Below are 17028 nucleotides of genomic sequence, written 5' to 3' on the forward strand. Positions count from 1 at the left end.
GCTTCGGCATATCTTGGGTATCAGGTGGCCCAACCGACTGTCGAACGATTTGGTTTACGAGCGCTGCAGTGCTGCTCCACTTGGCAACATTCTGGTGAATGCAAGATGGCGGTTGTTTGGCCACATCCTGCGATCAGATGAGCACACACCGGCTAGGGAGGCCATGAGTGGATTCTTTGGCTGCTCCGTGCCGGGATACCGTGGGCGGCCGCGGATCACGCTACCGGTCCTGCTGAATCAAGACGCGGAGCGAGTCGGCTGCCGTCTGAGGACTCCAAGGGACTTGCAGCTGATGGCTCAGCGAGCACTGGATCGCCGTGAATGGACATATCTGTGCAACGCAGTTACAGATGCGTACAAGGCAGAGTACTGGTGAAGGAAGTTGGCACTGCAATGGTTTGAGCTACATTCTTTGTTGTTGGTACTCTGATTATCCGTATTATCCGTATTCACATGGCCTTTGCTATTCATTCAGTATATTAATGTCATCAATAATGATATTCTTGTTTGTATTAGTTTATGTGACACCATTTTCTATTTTTCTTTGCCTGCCTGCCTGCTGGCGGCCTTTTTTCGCATGGTTCGGTGCAAGCGAATTTGGGCGAGCCCATTGACGCGGGAGCACAAATAATAATAATAATAATAATAATAAACATCAATATGCAAATTTATCCAGACACGCTCTCACATACACACGCACGCATGTGCGTGCCAAACGTACAAAAGGTGGACACATGTACACCAAGCAGATAGAATACAAGGAAGTGGGGTTTGCCATAGTTTTTTTTCTTCAATTTTGTCTGATAAATATTTACGAGACTTTGCATCGAGCGACACCGTGGATAACATTGAGCCAAGAATTATGCAATAAACCAGAAGAGATATCTCTTCACAAGTAGGCAAATAAATGCGTAGGTGCCCGGCAACAGCAATCGGGCGAGTCACAGCAATGTACGTATTGCAACTTCAGTGATACATATACACGGTTGACCACCCATGCCTCCATTTTCGGCGGGTCAACCACATGGTGGCCCGGCAACTTCAAACGGGAACACACCGATACAACAGACACAATTGACCACCCATGCCTCCATTTTCGGCGGGTCAACCACATGGTGGCCCGGCAACTTCAAACGGGAACACACCGATACAACAGACACAGTTGACCACCTATGCCTCTATTTTCGTCAGGTCAATCACATGGTGGCCCGGCAACTTCAAACGGGAACACACCGATACAATAGACACAGTTGACCACCCATGCCTCAAACCGGCGGGTCAACCACATGGTGGCCCGGCAACTTCAAACGGGAACACACCGATACAACATACACAGTTGACCACCCATGCCTCAAACCAGCGGGTCAACCACATGGTGGCCCGGCAACTTCAAACGGGAACACACCGATACAACATACACAGTTGACCACCCATGCCTCAAACCGGCGGGTCAACCACACAACAACATACAGGTGTCACAAAACTGAGACAGTACAGCACAACACTGAGAGGCAAATGCATTTGACCCTCCTAAAAACAAGTGTTTACGACCAAGCATTTCTCACGGCATCGCTCATTAGCATAACTTCCTGCAAGTAACCATGGCAAACCCCTAAGTGATACCCACAGAGCCACACCGGCACAAGGACTGCACAACAAGCGGACGGCACAACACTGTACAACACTACAAATGTACCTCACTTCTGTTCTCAACACCACATGGGCGTGGGCTGTTCCAGTCTTTGCTGCTAGCCATTGCACAGAGGGTATACCGGCTGCACGCCTGACATAGTGATCGGATGCTGCACTTCACCAGCAGCCTGCACGGCATATGGCTGCTTCACAGACACTTGTACTCCTGTGAGCCATGAGTGTGGCCCCGCCAATGCGCACAGAATGGGAGCTCACCCGGTTGCAGTTGAGGATCCTAGTCGAGAAAACTCGGGAGAAGTAGCCGCCGTCGACGAACGCAAACATTGGCCGTGAGCTGCGGGCAGTAGCGGTCAGGGACAGGAACTCGGCCACAGCCGAAACTGGGTACATCAGATTATGCGTGCGCAAATACCGGGCTTAAAGGTCTGAGTCGCTCATGAGATCATTGCTGGCAGCAATCAGAGCGGCGAGTTCAGCGGAGGAGTTGGCACCAAGCATTGGTTGGCTGTGGAAGCCAGTTCTCGGAAGCGAGTAATCACAATAGGTTCATGCTGCATCTCAGCGGCCCATTGCCCCAAAAACGATTGTCCTTGATAGAAACCGCAGAAGCCAACATCAGAGGCATCCGTGAATAGCTCAAGGTCAGGGGACTTTGAACACTTGACATCGTTGAAGAAGGATTGGTCATTCCAGTTTGCGGCAAGGGAGCGCGACCATTCGATACAGGAGTTGACGGATGAAGGTCCTGCTAGGAGGAACCACCTTTGCGGCAAGGACAAGGTTCCGATCAGCGACAGCAGTTCCCGCGTTGTGTAGCTAGTGCGCGTGGACTACTCACTCAAAGCCTGTAGAAAGGCAAATAACTTCTTGTCAGGTAACCGCATCACCTGGTCCTCGCTGTCGACTTCTATGCCAAGTACCGTCACCACTGTTGCTGGGCCGACCACCTTGCTGAGGTTGTCTAAGACCTGCGGAACCGTTGCTTTCAGTTGAACTCATTCCATTGACCATCAAGCACACGAACATAAGCACCTTGTTTAGTGCAGCGTACTGGTTCTTGTGCTGGCCTGCACAGCTATCAGGAATAGTTTTACCCAGAATGACTGGGTTGATGATTTCTCCCTGAGATAGGGTAATGCCACGTGCACAGCAGATGTGGTGCATAACGAACGCAGAGTGAGCATAAAATCTTCATATCCACATCAAAGGCCACAAGCGTTTGACAACCACACCTGATACGTAGATGATCAACGATCGTCCCTGCACTCAACGTCGCTCCAGCAGTAGTAGCATGTTGCAAATCACCATCGTACGTTGTCCATGTAAATGCCTCTGCTCCTTGTCTACTTCTTTGGCTAGATTTTTTGACAGGTAATCACAGCCATTTCTGAGTTGGCGTCAACGCCACTCGCCATGTCGAGGCCTAAATAACTGGTCCTCTGCTTCGAGTAGTTCTTGCTTGGCCTCGTGAACTCCAGGAAATTCACTACTGCGACCATGAGTTACTCTATCTGCCCACGCAACAAATAAATATTTCAACCAAGCGCGATCGATCGCTGTTTGAAGTTGTGAATTTTCACGCGGTTCCAGCTCACACGAGTCAGCGCTTGTCTACGCAGACTAGCACAACTAATACTCTTGTACAGCTTGGCGGAGAGACAAAGGAAAAAACCAGAAAACACAACCTTGAGTCACTTTGGCTAACTGGATGACAGAAATTGTTGACAAGGAAGTTGCTTTGCCGACACGAGGCAGGGCAAAGCGGCCACGCAAGATTTATTTTTTCATCCACCATTTTCGGAAAAAAATTTTTATTCATGTGCCGCGTGAGGAACCGTAACACAACACGTGCGTGCGTGGGCTAACTTGGCTTTGCTGCTCAAAGCCGTCATTTGTGCACTCATAACCAAGTATAAAACAATTAACTTTTAGGAAATAAGAGGCCACATGCCACGTACTGCTCTTTTCTCTCCGAAACTCAACACTTGCAAGCCAGATATGAAAGAAAGAAAAAATCGTCAATCACATCACCGGGACTCGAACCAGGGACCTTGCTATTCGCGAGGAATGCTCTAACCAACTGAGCGACAGAATTACTTTTATCCACGGTGATGGTAAATCTATCCTTCTTTGAAGTCCAAATTTCAAATTGCAATTTGTATCTGCTCGCAGTGGACATAGTTTTATGCGCTCCCCATGATATCAAGCGAATGGCCGAGGGCGCCCTTGATTGGTGTGAGTTGCCAGTATGATGCAAGCCAGATATGGATTGATCGAAGAAGGATAGATATACCATCACTGTTGATAAGAGTCATACTGTAGCTCAATTGGTTAGAACATTGCTCGCGAATAGCAAGGTCCCTGGTTCGAGTCCCTGTGGTGTGACTGATGATTTTTTCTTTTTTCATATCGGGCTTTCAAGTGTTGAGTTTCGGAGGGAAAAGAGCAGTACGTGGCATGTGGCTTCTAATTTCCTAAAACTTTGAAATTCACCGTGAAGTCCAAATTTGAAATTGCAATAAAACAATTAAAATGAAACAATTCCAGGACGTTTTTTAGGGACTATCATCAGTGGAACATCGTCACATAGTAAGAATGCCTAAAACAGTCCGTATTATTTAAAACTATGCGTGCTACAACATAATGATGGGGACGAACAGGATGATCAGGAGGACAGCAAGGGCAAAGCAGGATCAGGAAGTGGAGGATGAGAGTGATACTGACGAGTAGGAGTTCGATATCGACAAGAATAAGTCTGGTATCTACAAGCATTTGGTGTCCAGTCCGGATTGTCGTAAGTTGTGGGACGATTCCTGGTTGAAATATGGTGTGCACGTTTCTTTAAGCAGTTGCAGGTGTTGGAAGCGTTATATGTTCGTATACGTGACCCTGAACTATGCAAGCAAAAAGAAAATGTTGTAGCACTCACACTTTTAAATAATACGCACTCACCAGTTTTGTCCACACGGAGACACAGCTGCCACATTAATCTACTGCTACCATTCTCAGATACACTGCATAAGTTCACACTACACGCGTTATGCATAACCGCGAGCTGCTGCATTCTCACGCTTCTTTTCATATTACTCTAGCTATATAACTGGTTGTTTTAGTGATTCTTACTATGTGACGATGTACCGCTGATGATAGTCACGAGAAAACGGTCTAGAATTGTTTCATTTCAATTGGTTTCTACATTGTTATGAGTGAACAAATGATATTTTTAATTGCTATTCTATAGCAGATTATCACAGGGTGCGACAGAGCTCTCGGCCATTGAAGAAAATGTTGAGTCACCTCCACAATTACACTGCGCTCTTTAGCCGATTAGACCCTCCTGCACACAACCATCACCATTGCGAGGACACTTCCGTAGACGTTATTTATAAACTCCTTCAGACAGCTGTTCATTTAACATCTACCTTCACTGATGAGCTATGTATTAGCGAAACAGCTGTCTGAAGGAGTGTATCAATATCGTCTACGGAAGTGTAGTCGCAATGGTAATGGTTGTGTGCAGGAGGGTCTAGTCGGCTAAAGAGCGCAGTGTAATGGTGGAGGTGACTCAACATTTTCTATAGCAGTTTGATTTACATAAAGGTAACTGGTGGCGTTAGTGGACAGTATAACGTAACTTTTAGTTCCTTAGTCTTTGTGTTTGCCATTAATGTATCTACTGTATTACCTTTAGGCAATGTTGTAATGTAGACATCTTGGGAGATGCTGCTGTTTATTCCAGTCGTAGTGGTGTAGAACGCTCGGACTCGGTACGTCGTGTTGGAACTAAGGTTTGCCAAAACGGTAGACTCACTTGTGCCACAAACCGAAATTGTGACAGCCGCTGTCCTGTTGTCCGTGTACACAAAGCAGAATCGAGATATCCATTCCCGAAGTATCTGTGGCTGCACTAAACGTGCGAAGATCTCAGTTTCGGTGGAGTCGACAGCTATGTTGGAGGGTTCTACATGGGAGAAAACATAGTATGGACTGTTTGAACTGACAATGTGAAAGGAATTTTTTTTATTGAACCTCTATATTTTTGCCTGGGAGCCTGGAAGCCATTGCCCATGACAGACCAGCATGGCGATATCTATGCATGAGGGTCTGTGCATTGTGATATTTCGACAGATTCTGAAACAGTCAAACTCAGTAAATAGCGCTATCATTATCACTCATAAATGTGCATTCCATTTGTATCTAGTATTATTATTTTATTTTGGAAGTGAAGTGAACCTATGCAGCGAAGAGACCGTAGTTGGAGAGTTTGAAGTGAGGTACCCTGTAATACATTCATAAATGACATATCTTCAATACCCATTAGCTACATTGTATTATATTATTATAAGTACACAAGAGAGAGTTTGGAAGCTTTGTCACAACTCCGAGTTTCACGTATCTCGTATCTCTACGATCATTATAAGTATCAAAAATATTAAGAGAGCATGTCTGAGAAAACCAGAACATATGTGCAAGTCGATCTCTCAGATTTCGCTCAAATGTTGCAGGTAGGTTTGCTTTGGGGTGTAGATCGACATTCCAAAGCCCACGCAAAATCGTTTGAAGACAACCATGAAATTGGCATACCCCTCAATATTGGCCCAATATTGGCACGATTTATGGGTATGCAAACGAGCAACGGCACAGCGTACAAGAACAAGCTACGAACAAAACTCTATCAAGCTCACATTACCTCACCTTAGAAGAGTTCTTGGGGCAGCACCACTAAGCAACGCCAGCATCCCAGAAGACGAAGGCAATCATCCCCTGACGCCACAAATGATCGTCTTGAAAATAGCCAGATTACAAGCGGTGATAAAACAGCGAGCTACGTCCTCAATTAGCAAACACTTTACACCGGCAGATAGTAGAACACCTCTTCTAGCACTGAGGACATGTCCCCCATCATCCTTTTTGGGTTTTCTTGAAATAAACAGTTTTGAATTTTTCCACTCGACCATTCTGAAATACGTCCAAACTCATACCTGCGCAGGAAAGCTCGCCCCTCCGCGACGTCTAGTCAGCAATTTCTACTCCAACACCACTCCCAACGCTGCAGAACAAAGTGTATTGTTGACTCTGACAAAGAAAAGCAGCGGTGATCACTTGTCACTCCAAAGGACAAGCTTCTCCTTGCGCCAACAACATTTTCGGTACAACAGTTGATGCAAAAGTGACTGAATTTTTGCGTGTAGTTTTGGGATTTTACTGCAAAAGAAATCGGAGAGATCCACTTGCACACATACTTTGGTGTTCTCAGACATGCTCTCTTAAAGATAAAGATGAATCAAGAGTAGAAACTCGCGAGAGTTTCCCTGTCAAACATAACGAGAGAGGACATAATAATACTTTGATTTCTTTGTCCATCACCATTTTACATACGTAACATGTCGCTTCATCTCATTCTGTTTATACTTATTTTGTTTACCTATCTGAACTATGTTTAAGTCATTTTGGTGCTGCAAATCTCCTTTCATCTTCGTACCAGGTATAAAGGATAAACTTTATCACCAAGTATTTAATACTTGGTGAGCACTATAGCTGTGATACGGTAGTAGCGATCATTGCAAACGTCACAGGCCGAGTTACATAGTGGATTGGCTAAAGTGGATTAACCCTTCGAAACTTCATTTATTGCTAAAAGCCCATAGTATAATTTTGAATTGTTTTCTTCTTCACACAGTGAATGCATACGATATTAGGTCGGTGAATGGGCAGAGTGTTGCTTGAAAGTCGGCATGAATTTCTTAAACCAATGTTACTAAAAGTAAACTGATATCTATTCGCTAGTGTAGTCCTACCTAGTATACCTTACCATTCGGTGTGTATCTTTGACAGTAGAAACTTAGCTTCACTGTGCAAGATTCGACTCCGAAACCCTCTTTTTCAGGTAAATAGTAACCACATTTTCTTTCTCCACTACCTCCTGTCGTTGAATTAATCCAGGGAACTGTGCTCGGTATGGATGGAACTGGTAACACCCATGTCCAATTTTTAGATGTTCGTTGTAGAGCAACCCACACATTGCATGTATTGGCTTTGCAGCCAAACGAGGCATTCTTGCAATTATCGCTTGAGTAACTGCTGCATTGACCATTTCGTGGTCCAAGCACTGACCTTGCGCACTCTGCATGGTTTAAGCTTTGGATATTGGCCAGAATGCTGAATCTCCCTGCGCAAGCGGTGGTGGCCTCATAATATGTCTTAGGCGTTGGATTGTAAAGTATCTCCATGCGTCCAAGAGATTTGCTTGCAGAGCACCCGTACCAGTTATCTTCACCAAAACACAGTTTGCATTCCGATACAGCCATGATAAAACAATGGACATATGCACATAGAAACATTCGAGGCACATGGGTTAGATTGCTCGATACACAAAATTGCATATGGTTCAGGAAGACATGCACGAACACCTAAGGAAAGGGGTTGTCCAGCTCCGACTTGAAGTCTCACATATTATTAGGGAGGGCACCATCAGACATTTCAACTTTCCACTGACGTTTGTTTGCGAGTCTTGCTGGTGTGATTCAGCAATTATTCCCCGTATACATTCCACGGCTATCTTCAGAGCTGAGCCTTTCAAATCTATTATTGGTTTTGAAGTTAAAGTGACACATGGAGCACAGGAAGGAGCAACACAAGTTGGAGATTGTTTTATTGGCGGGCAGTGGTTTAAATAAATTATAGACTCTGAAATTTCAACACTCAGATAATTTGAAGACTATTGTTTTTTTGTGTTGATGTGAAATTTGCCAAATACACTTTATGCGTATTACAATGGGTGCAGTAGGGCAGTGTAATTTTTTTAGTGGGCTCATTTATGTGAGAACACCGTTCCACGGTGGTAAATGAAAGCCGTCAAGTCCGTGGTGGGAGTAGAGGTCAGAGACTGACAAGATGGAGCATTGCTTTTTTTCGATTATCCACAAGCTAAACACCATACTGGCATATATGGGACACTATTCAAGAGATGACACCATTCAAGAGAGGCACTTTTGTTTTAATGCTGCTGCATTTACGTCATCCAGCAGAAAACATATAAGCGCAGCCTAACATTTGCTGTAAAAGTTCACGACTCATCAGAAACGGCCACAAGAACTGGGATTTTGATCTGAAACCACCAGTGTAATAGGATGGACAAGTCTATTGGAAAAACAACAACAAGCTTCCCTACGTGCATGGTTAGCAAAGAACGCCAAGTATTCACAGGCTATTGGCTGGGCACTATTCATGAGAGGGTTATCTTTGTTTCCGACGGCTATCTGAGAAACAGGGGTAATGTTGGAGAGTGGACTCTAATCGCCGGTGTACGGTTCTCGCTCTCCTATCTAGGAAGTACTTAAAGCTGACTGTATGTGTATGCTGACTGTATGTGTATGCTGTCTGTATGTGTATGCTGTCTGTATGTGTATGCTGTCTGTATGTGTATGCTGTCTTTATGTGGATGCTGTCTGTATGTGTATGCTGTCTGTATGTGTATGCTGTCTGTATGTGTATGCTGTCTGTATGTGTATGCTGTCTGTATGTGTATGCTGTCTGTATGTGTATGCTGTCTGTATGTGTATGCTGTCTGTATGTGTATGCTGTCTGTATGTGTATGCTGTCTGTATGTGTGTATGCTGTCTGTATGTGTATGCTGTCTGTATGTGTGTGCTGTCTGTATGTGTATGCTGTCTGTATGTGTATGCTGACTGTATGTGTATGCTGTCTGTATGTGTATGCTGTCTGTATGTGTATGCTGTCTGTATGTGTATGCTGTCTGTATGTGTATGCTGTCTGTATGTGTATGCTGTCTGTATGTGTATGCTGTCTTTATGTGGATGCTGTCTGTATGTGTATGCTGTCTGTATGTGTATGCTGTCTGTATGTGTATGCTGTCTGTATGTGTATGCTGTCTGTATGTGTATGCTGTCTGTATGTGTATGCTGTCTGTATGTGTATGCTGTCTGTATGTGTATGCTGTCTGTATGTGTATGCTGACTGTATGTGTATGCTGTCTGTATGTGTATGCTGTCTGTATGTGTATGCTGTCTGTATGTGTATGCTGACTGTATGTGTGTGCTGTCTGTATGTGTATGCTGCCTGTATGTGTATGCTGTCTGTATGTGTATGCTGTCTGTATGTGTATGCTGTCTGTATGTGTATGCTGTCTGTATGTGTATGCTGACTGTATGTGTATGCTGTCTGTATGTGTATGCTGACTGTATGTGTATGCTGTCTGTATGTGTATGCTGTCTGTATGTGTATGCTGTCTGTATGTGTATGCTGTCTGTATGTGTATGCTGTCTGTATGTGTATGCTGTCTGTATGTGTATGCTGTCTGTATGTGTATGCTGCCTGTATGTGTATGCTGTCTGTATGTGTATGCTGTCTGTATGTGTATGCTGTCTGTATGTGTATGCTGTCTGTATGTGTATGCTGTCTGTATGTGTATGCTGTCTGTATGTGTATGCTGACTGTATGTGTATGCTGTCTGTATGTGTATGCTGTCTGTATGTGTATGCTGACTGTATGTGTATGCTGTCTGTATGTGTATGCTGACTGTATGTGTATGCTGTCTGTATGTGTATGCTGTCTGTATGTGTATGCTGTCTGTATGTGTATGCTGTCTGTATGTGTATGCTGTCTGTATGTGTATGCTGTCTGTATGTGTATGCTGTCTGTATGTGTATGCTGTCTGTATGTGTATGCTGTCTGTATGTGTATGCTGTCTGTACGTGTATGCTGTACTAGTATCACGTTGCCATGTCACGTCCTAATATGACGTACTGGCATGTGCTTCAGACTCATTACGTGTGGGTGTGCTGTGCACGCATGCATGCACCCTCTGAGCAGATAGAGCTCTCAACCACGCGGTGTTCAGGGGTTGTAATTATTATTGCAATGGCATGAAGACAGTTTCGACTTTCTATTTCTCTTCCCGTTACTTTAATCCTATCATGCATTCAACTTTGTAAACCATATGAACTGAGTGGGTGTTCGTTGTGTCGGGTGCACTCTGTGTGCGTGCTTGAGATTCCCCGACAACTTTGGTGCCGAAACCCGTTGGAAGTTCTGAAAGATGGCTTCGAAGTTGGATGGATTTATTCGCCCGTATCGGGGCAAACAGGACGACTTTGATGAGTTCTGGGCTAAGTTTCTGGTCTTAGCCAAGGCCAATAAGTGGGCCGATGACGCTGCCAAGGCTGAGCATCTTCCGTTGTTCCTGAGTGGACAAGCCTTTACGGTTGTCACTCAATTGTCTGACGAGGACAAAAAATCGCCGGCAAAAATTAAATCTGCGCTGGAGCAGGCATTTTGCCCCACGCCTGGTGGTGCCTACCGTTCATTTACGTCAAGGGCTTTGCGGAATGGAGAGCCTGTGGACGCGTACCTGGCAGATTTGAAGCGCCTACTTACGCTGTCTGGCCATAAGATTGCGGATAATTCAGATCCCGTGCTGATTGAGCAGTTCCTGAGTGGGTTGCCAGCTGATATTGGTCACCACGTTCGTATGGCGTCTGCTACGCAGAAGCTCACTGTCACTGATATGGCAAATCAAATCAGAGTCATGCAGGCATCCAAACTCCCAGAATCCCATGGTGCTGTTGCTGCTGCTAGCTCTCAGCCCAAGAAGTCGCTCGTGTGTTACCAGTGTAAGGCCGTGGGCCATGTGAGATCACAGTGCCCGAAGCGTAAGCCCAGTGTCACCTGTTATGCCTGTAAAGCGAAAGGGCATATTTCCAAGGACTGTCCGAACAAGAGTCGAGTTGGAAATGTCGCTGCTGGTCACGCGCCGCCTGAACGTACGGATATTTGCCTTGCTCTGGCAAAATCGGATGGAGACCTAGTTCGTGTAGCCGTGGACGTACAGGAACCCAGTACTGAGTCTAGTACGTGGACGCGTTTTGCCTCTGTGGTGGATTCTGGCTGTACTCGCACACTGGTGGAGTCGGCTGTTGTTGACCGATTGAACCTATCAGCTGCAGTTTCTCCCTGTCAGGACAAGCTGTTGTCTATCGACGGAACACCACTTACTATCCTTGGCAACGTCACGCTACGTGTGCAACGACTTGATGGAGCCGTCCATTTGCCTCGGATCACTATTGATTGTCTCGTGGTGCCCAACTTGTCGTCCTTGAACACGGACTTCCTGATTGGCACAGATACCATTGGCAAGGTCGGTGGCCTCACTCTACGTTACGACGGTCTAGGGGGCACGCTGTCCTCAGTTGTGTTTGGTCAGCAGGCAGGTGTCGCTGCCGGTGCATCTCCCCAACCCGAATCTGAGAAGCCTAACAAGCTTTCTCGTCACATCGATGTTACCGAGTCCGAGTCGACAGTCACCTTGAAGGCGAATGATTGCCTAGCTAACTGGTCGAATGAGCGTGGTCATTGGATTGCTCAGTGGTCGTGGAAGGGTGGCGTTGCACCCGAGCAGCACATTGGTTCCGGCATTGGAGAGTACTCGCGGAAGTCTCTAAGCGTCAGCGAGGAGGAGCAGTTTGCTTCAGAAATGAAGTTGTGGGTGGACAATGGATGGCTTGTCAAGTACGACTCCGAGGCATCCGGAGAGCCTGTCGCTGTCTTGCCGATACTTGCCGTTAGTCAGCAGCACAAGGCATCCACGCCGGTTCGGCCGTGCTTGGACTACCGTGCCCTGAATGCCTGTCTTGTGTCCCACCCCGGTGTCACCGCTCCAGCTTGTGACGCGAAACTCCGTGACTGGCGCAGACGTAGTGCCGACAGCGTTCTTCTCGACATCCGGAAAGCCTACCTGCAAGTTCGGATCCATCCCACCCTGTACAAGTACCAAACCGTTGTGTACAAAGGCGAGTTGTATACCATGACCCGCATGGGATTCGGTCTGAACGTCGCGCCAAAGATCTTGGACATGATTGTCCAATGGATTACCCGTGATCACGCCGACGTTGACAACTATGTGGACGACCTCTACGTCGCTACTGCCCAGACCGACATCGTCCGCCATGAACTCGCCAGCTATGGGCTTGAGACGAAAGAGCCAGAGCAGTTCGCAACTGCTCGTGTGTTGGGCCTACAGCTGTCCTCTTCTGATGTCGAAGATACAGTCACGTGGGAACGTCGTGCTGGTGTTGACCTCAAGTTGCCAGAGTCACCAACACGTCGTCAAGTGTTCAGTTGGTGTGGCCGTGTGATTAGTCACTACCCGGTATGTTCCTGGTTACGCCCGCTGTGCAACTACATCAAGCGGCTTGTCGGCGAGAACACATCGAAATGGGATGACCTCGTACCGCCTCATCTCGTGCAACCATGTCGTGAGGTCGAGTCTCGTGTCCGTCAAGACGATCCTGTGCATGGTGTCTGGTCTGTGCCCTGTGATGACACCACAGTGTGGCACGTTTGGTGCGATGCTTCTGGCCTGGCCATGGGTGCGGTTCTGGAAGTCAACGGCGCTATCGTCGAAGACAAGTCCTGGCTCAGACCTTCCGATGATAAGCGTCATATCAACATAGCAGAGTTAGACGCCGTCATCAAGTCGCTCAACCTCGCTCTGTGTTGGCCAGTGAAGAACGTGGTCTTGCACACTGATTCGCGTACAGTCCATGGCTGGTTGACGCAGTTGCTGAACAACATTCGTCGTGTTAAAGTGAGTGGCCTTCACGCTACGTTGGTTCAGCGTCGTTTGCAGATCATCGACGATTTGATCACTGTATCTGGCATTACAGTTGACGTTGAATGGGTCCGCTCAGAGGACAATATTTCGGATCAGCTAACCCGTGTCCCTACCTGGTTCCGTGTGCCGGACAGTCCTAAGAAGCCACAGCCTGATGTTGCAGCAGCCGGAGTAGGAGGTAACGAGCGGGTTCTGGGCCAGGGGGCGCCCGGGTCCCAAAAAATGGGGTATTATTGAAAAATGGGGTACTAATAGTACCCCATTTTTGCGGTGAAAATTATTTTTGGCCCGGTTTTTTTGCGGATAAAAATATGTGCCAGGGGGTGCCCTGACCCCAAAAAATGGGGTATTATTGAAAATATGTGTTGTGCACATGTGGGTTTGAATCTCACTTTTTTGGGCCACCTTGCCCCGGATGGGAGTGGGTATAAAAAGTAGAATGTTGAATATGGTGTTTATCATGAAGTTTTTTCCGTGACCTACCCCACCTCCCCATGCAATTTTTCAAAAATGGTCCTGCTCGCACACACGTCAGAAAGGTCAGTTCTTGATAGATACGATACATGTCATTACAAAGAATAATGGAACGAACAGTGAATATCGCAATGGAGTGGAGGAGAAAGGTAGTACAATTCAGTTCTTGTTGTCCTGATTTCATCAAGCTGGTATTGGATGAGAGACCACAAAGTTTACTCTTCGAATACGTGTGAGGATGGATTCACCCATGATCTCTTCCGTGACACGCAGTACGAGGTGGAGTTGTCGGACGCTCTGATGTGCACCAATGGTTCCACCCAGTCAGCAATGGAACTGTCAGTCGACGACCTCCTTTGCACCGCCATCGTGTCAACAGTCGACTCGGGTAATTTGGAGATGAATCCATCGTCGCCGATGTCGATCGTACCAACTCGCACACGAATCCGCGTTACTCTTGTTGCAACGGCACGGAGTTGAACGGCCTTGGTACTACGTCGTACACGCACACGATCAACTCGAGAGACTTCATTTTTCGTTCACCTCCTTGACAAGTTGCATTACGTCGCTGGAATCCAAATAGGTTGCATCAGCGAAGAGGTCGATGATGTGTTGAGAGCACGGTTCGTCACGCATGTCACTAAGCTTGTAGAATGAGTGTCTACCATCAGTCCACCTTCGCAGTATGACACCATCATCAGTCTCACTAATAGTTCCGTAGTCCTCCACACCACCGATGACGATTTTAGGAAGGTGCTGTTTCCTATTCTTCACATTCAAGATCAGGCTGGTGACCCTGCAGATAATATACTCAGCAGCAGTGAGTGGTGACATATCGAATCTTCTGGGATGTGCTATCATCGGGTCAAGATCCCTGGTTGTCTTGCTAGCACTGAGGCGACGGATTGAGAACTCTTCATTATCGCATGAAAATAAATACCATTTCTCTGCTCTGCACGTCTCAGAAAATGTCCACGCCATTTTAGCTTCTTCACACTGCAAGAAGGAGTCGATAATGAAACTGCAGGTTGAGACTACTTCACCTCGAGGTCAAAGTTCACGCCGCGATGACCTTTTTAAACAAGGCTACGTCTAGACGTCTCAAACAAGACCAAGGGGTCACGCCACGGGGAGGTGACGACCTTGGAGAACACGATGTGTTTCGAAAGCGGAAAGACGCCCCCGTCATGGTGAGTCTTTTTTTTGTTCGGGTTTGGAATCTTTCGACTATGATATCAGATTGAGATGTGAATGCCTTTCTTCTATTGAAAGGTCGATGAGACGGAGGATTTTTCTAGCTTTCTGCTCATATAATTCTTACTCTCATAGTACTTGATTTTCATATATTTTCAGGGGTGGAAATACGTAAGGCACACGGACCATGGATGCGCACATCATGGAGTGTGCATTGACGTCACAGTGGATTGTAGGATGCATCATGTACCACACAAACACACACACACACACACACATGCACATAATATACATACACTGTGCAATGACATCACAGCGAACTGCACGATCGGTGGATGCTATACATATACGGAATTCCGTGGTCTCTTCTCATACAGAGATGGTAGAGAGGAATTCAAAAGGAATCTTGGAAAGAGGACTCAACTGTCAATAGAGCGATATTCCCCGCTCGGAGCACGAATATTCCCCGGGTCTTGCGACAGAGTAAATAAGGGAGATGTTAGTGCTGATCACGCTCTATTTGGGATAGTACATGGGATAAATGGATTATACCATTCGTACTCTGTGCATACCGTACCCATTATATTTTCAATCGTGCTGACGCACTCATGAAAATATCTAGCGGTGTACCCCTCGTACCAAGAGTACATGTACTCTTGCTCGTACTCGTGGGATAATCGATACATGTCTTAGTGCTGATCGCGCTCTATTTGGAATAGTACATGGGATAACTGGATTATACCATTCGTACTCTGTACATACCGTATCCCTTATATTTTTCGTCGTGCTAACGCACTCGTGAAAGTGTCCAGCAGTATACCCCTCATACTCATGCGATAATTCTCATGAACGCCATCAGCTTGTACATAGCACTCAATCATTTATTTTTTATTTTTCAATATGAATGACATTGTGAATCATGACCGAAGACTGTTCACATCCTTCTTTGTGAGCCAGGTATTGAATTTATTATCTGTGTAGCCTTTCCATTGCACAAGACGTTGATCCTTGTTGTATTTTAACACCTTGTCGAATCTCAAACCGGTCTCTCTGGCGTGTTGCAGTTCTGCTTCGTAAAACGATCCGATGATGTGTTCTCCCATCAGATCACGAATCCTGTAGGTGTGTGGTGATGTTGATAGGATTTCATCCACCTCGAATACTTCCTCCGTCCAGTTCGCAGTGTAGCCCTTCTCGAAATGACGCTTAGATACGGTTAGGCGCACCTCGTCACCCACTTTGAACTTGGGTTTTGACTGCAGGGGGTCTTGTTGATCTGCATCTTTTGGTATTCTACCGTTCGATGCTTCGTGAGGTGTCATCCCAATGCTTCTATGCTTTGACTGGTTGTAGCGGTCTAGTAGATGAGGTAGGACATTGAGGTACGTGTTCGTGGATTTCTCTGTAAAGTGACGCCACATTCTTGCCTTCAACGTTCTATTGAAGCGCTCGACCACCACCGCTTTACCCTCGTTATGGGTGCTGTACATGATGACGTTGTGTTGTGATAACCATCGTTTCATGGGGGCATTGTAGAATTCCTTGCCTTCGTCTACCCAGAGTTTTAGCGGTGTCCTTCCGGATGTACTGACAATCTTATCGAACGCATCTCTCACGGCGGTACCCGTCTTCGATTTCAAAGGCATTGCCCAGGCATAGCGGCTGTATAAGTCGATGACTGTTAGCAGGAATTTGATGTTCTTATTGCTTCGGGCAAACCGTTGCATATCCACGAGATCTGCACTCCATATATGGTCAATTGCTCTGCTCTTCACCTTGCGTCTTTTGAAATGCACTCGTCTGGGCTTGTGCAATTCGTTAGCCAGTTTCGTATGGAACTGTGCGGGTTCTGTCTTCTTCTTCCGTCTTCCATCCTGAATTGCCTTTTGCACTTTGTTGTCCCAAAAGGCTCCAGCACCTTCCAGGGCACCTGAACTGAGAACCAGTTGATCGTTTTCCAGCTTTTCGTCATCATCAAAGACTCTTCGGAAAATTCGAAGTGCTTCATCCAGACCATATTTGGAAAATAGCTTTCCCATCAATATGGCATACCATCCACATACTGCTGTGCTTCT

The 17028-nt window shown here is 46.3% G+C and overlaps 1 protein-coding gene across 1 annotated transcript; it reads left to right on the top strand.

Moving 5' to 3' along the window:
• The first annotated feature begins 10711 nt into the window (after positions 1-10711).
• LOC135826572 (uncharacterized) lies at positions 10712-14239 on the top strand. Its single transcript, XM_065339177.1, has 2 exons — positions 10712-13456; positions 14033-14239. The coding sequence occupies exons 1-2, from the start codon at positions 10712-10714 to the stop codon at positions 14237-14239; spliced, it is 2952 nt and encodes a 983-aa protein (XP_065195249.1).
• Positions 14240-17028: the final 2789 nt, after the last annotated feature.

Source organism: Sycon ciliatum, chromosome 10 (assembly GCF_964019385.1).
Source record: "Sycon ciliatum chromosome 10, ocSycCili1.1, whole genome shotgun sequence".
Taxonomy (NCBI): domain Eukaryota; kingdom Metazoa; phylum Porifera; class Calcarea; order Leucosolenida; family Sycettidae; genus Sycon; species Sycon ciliatum.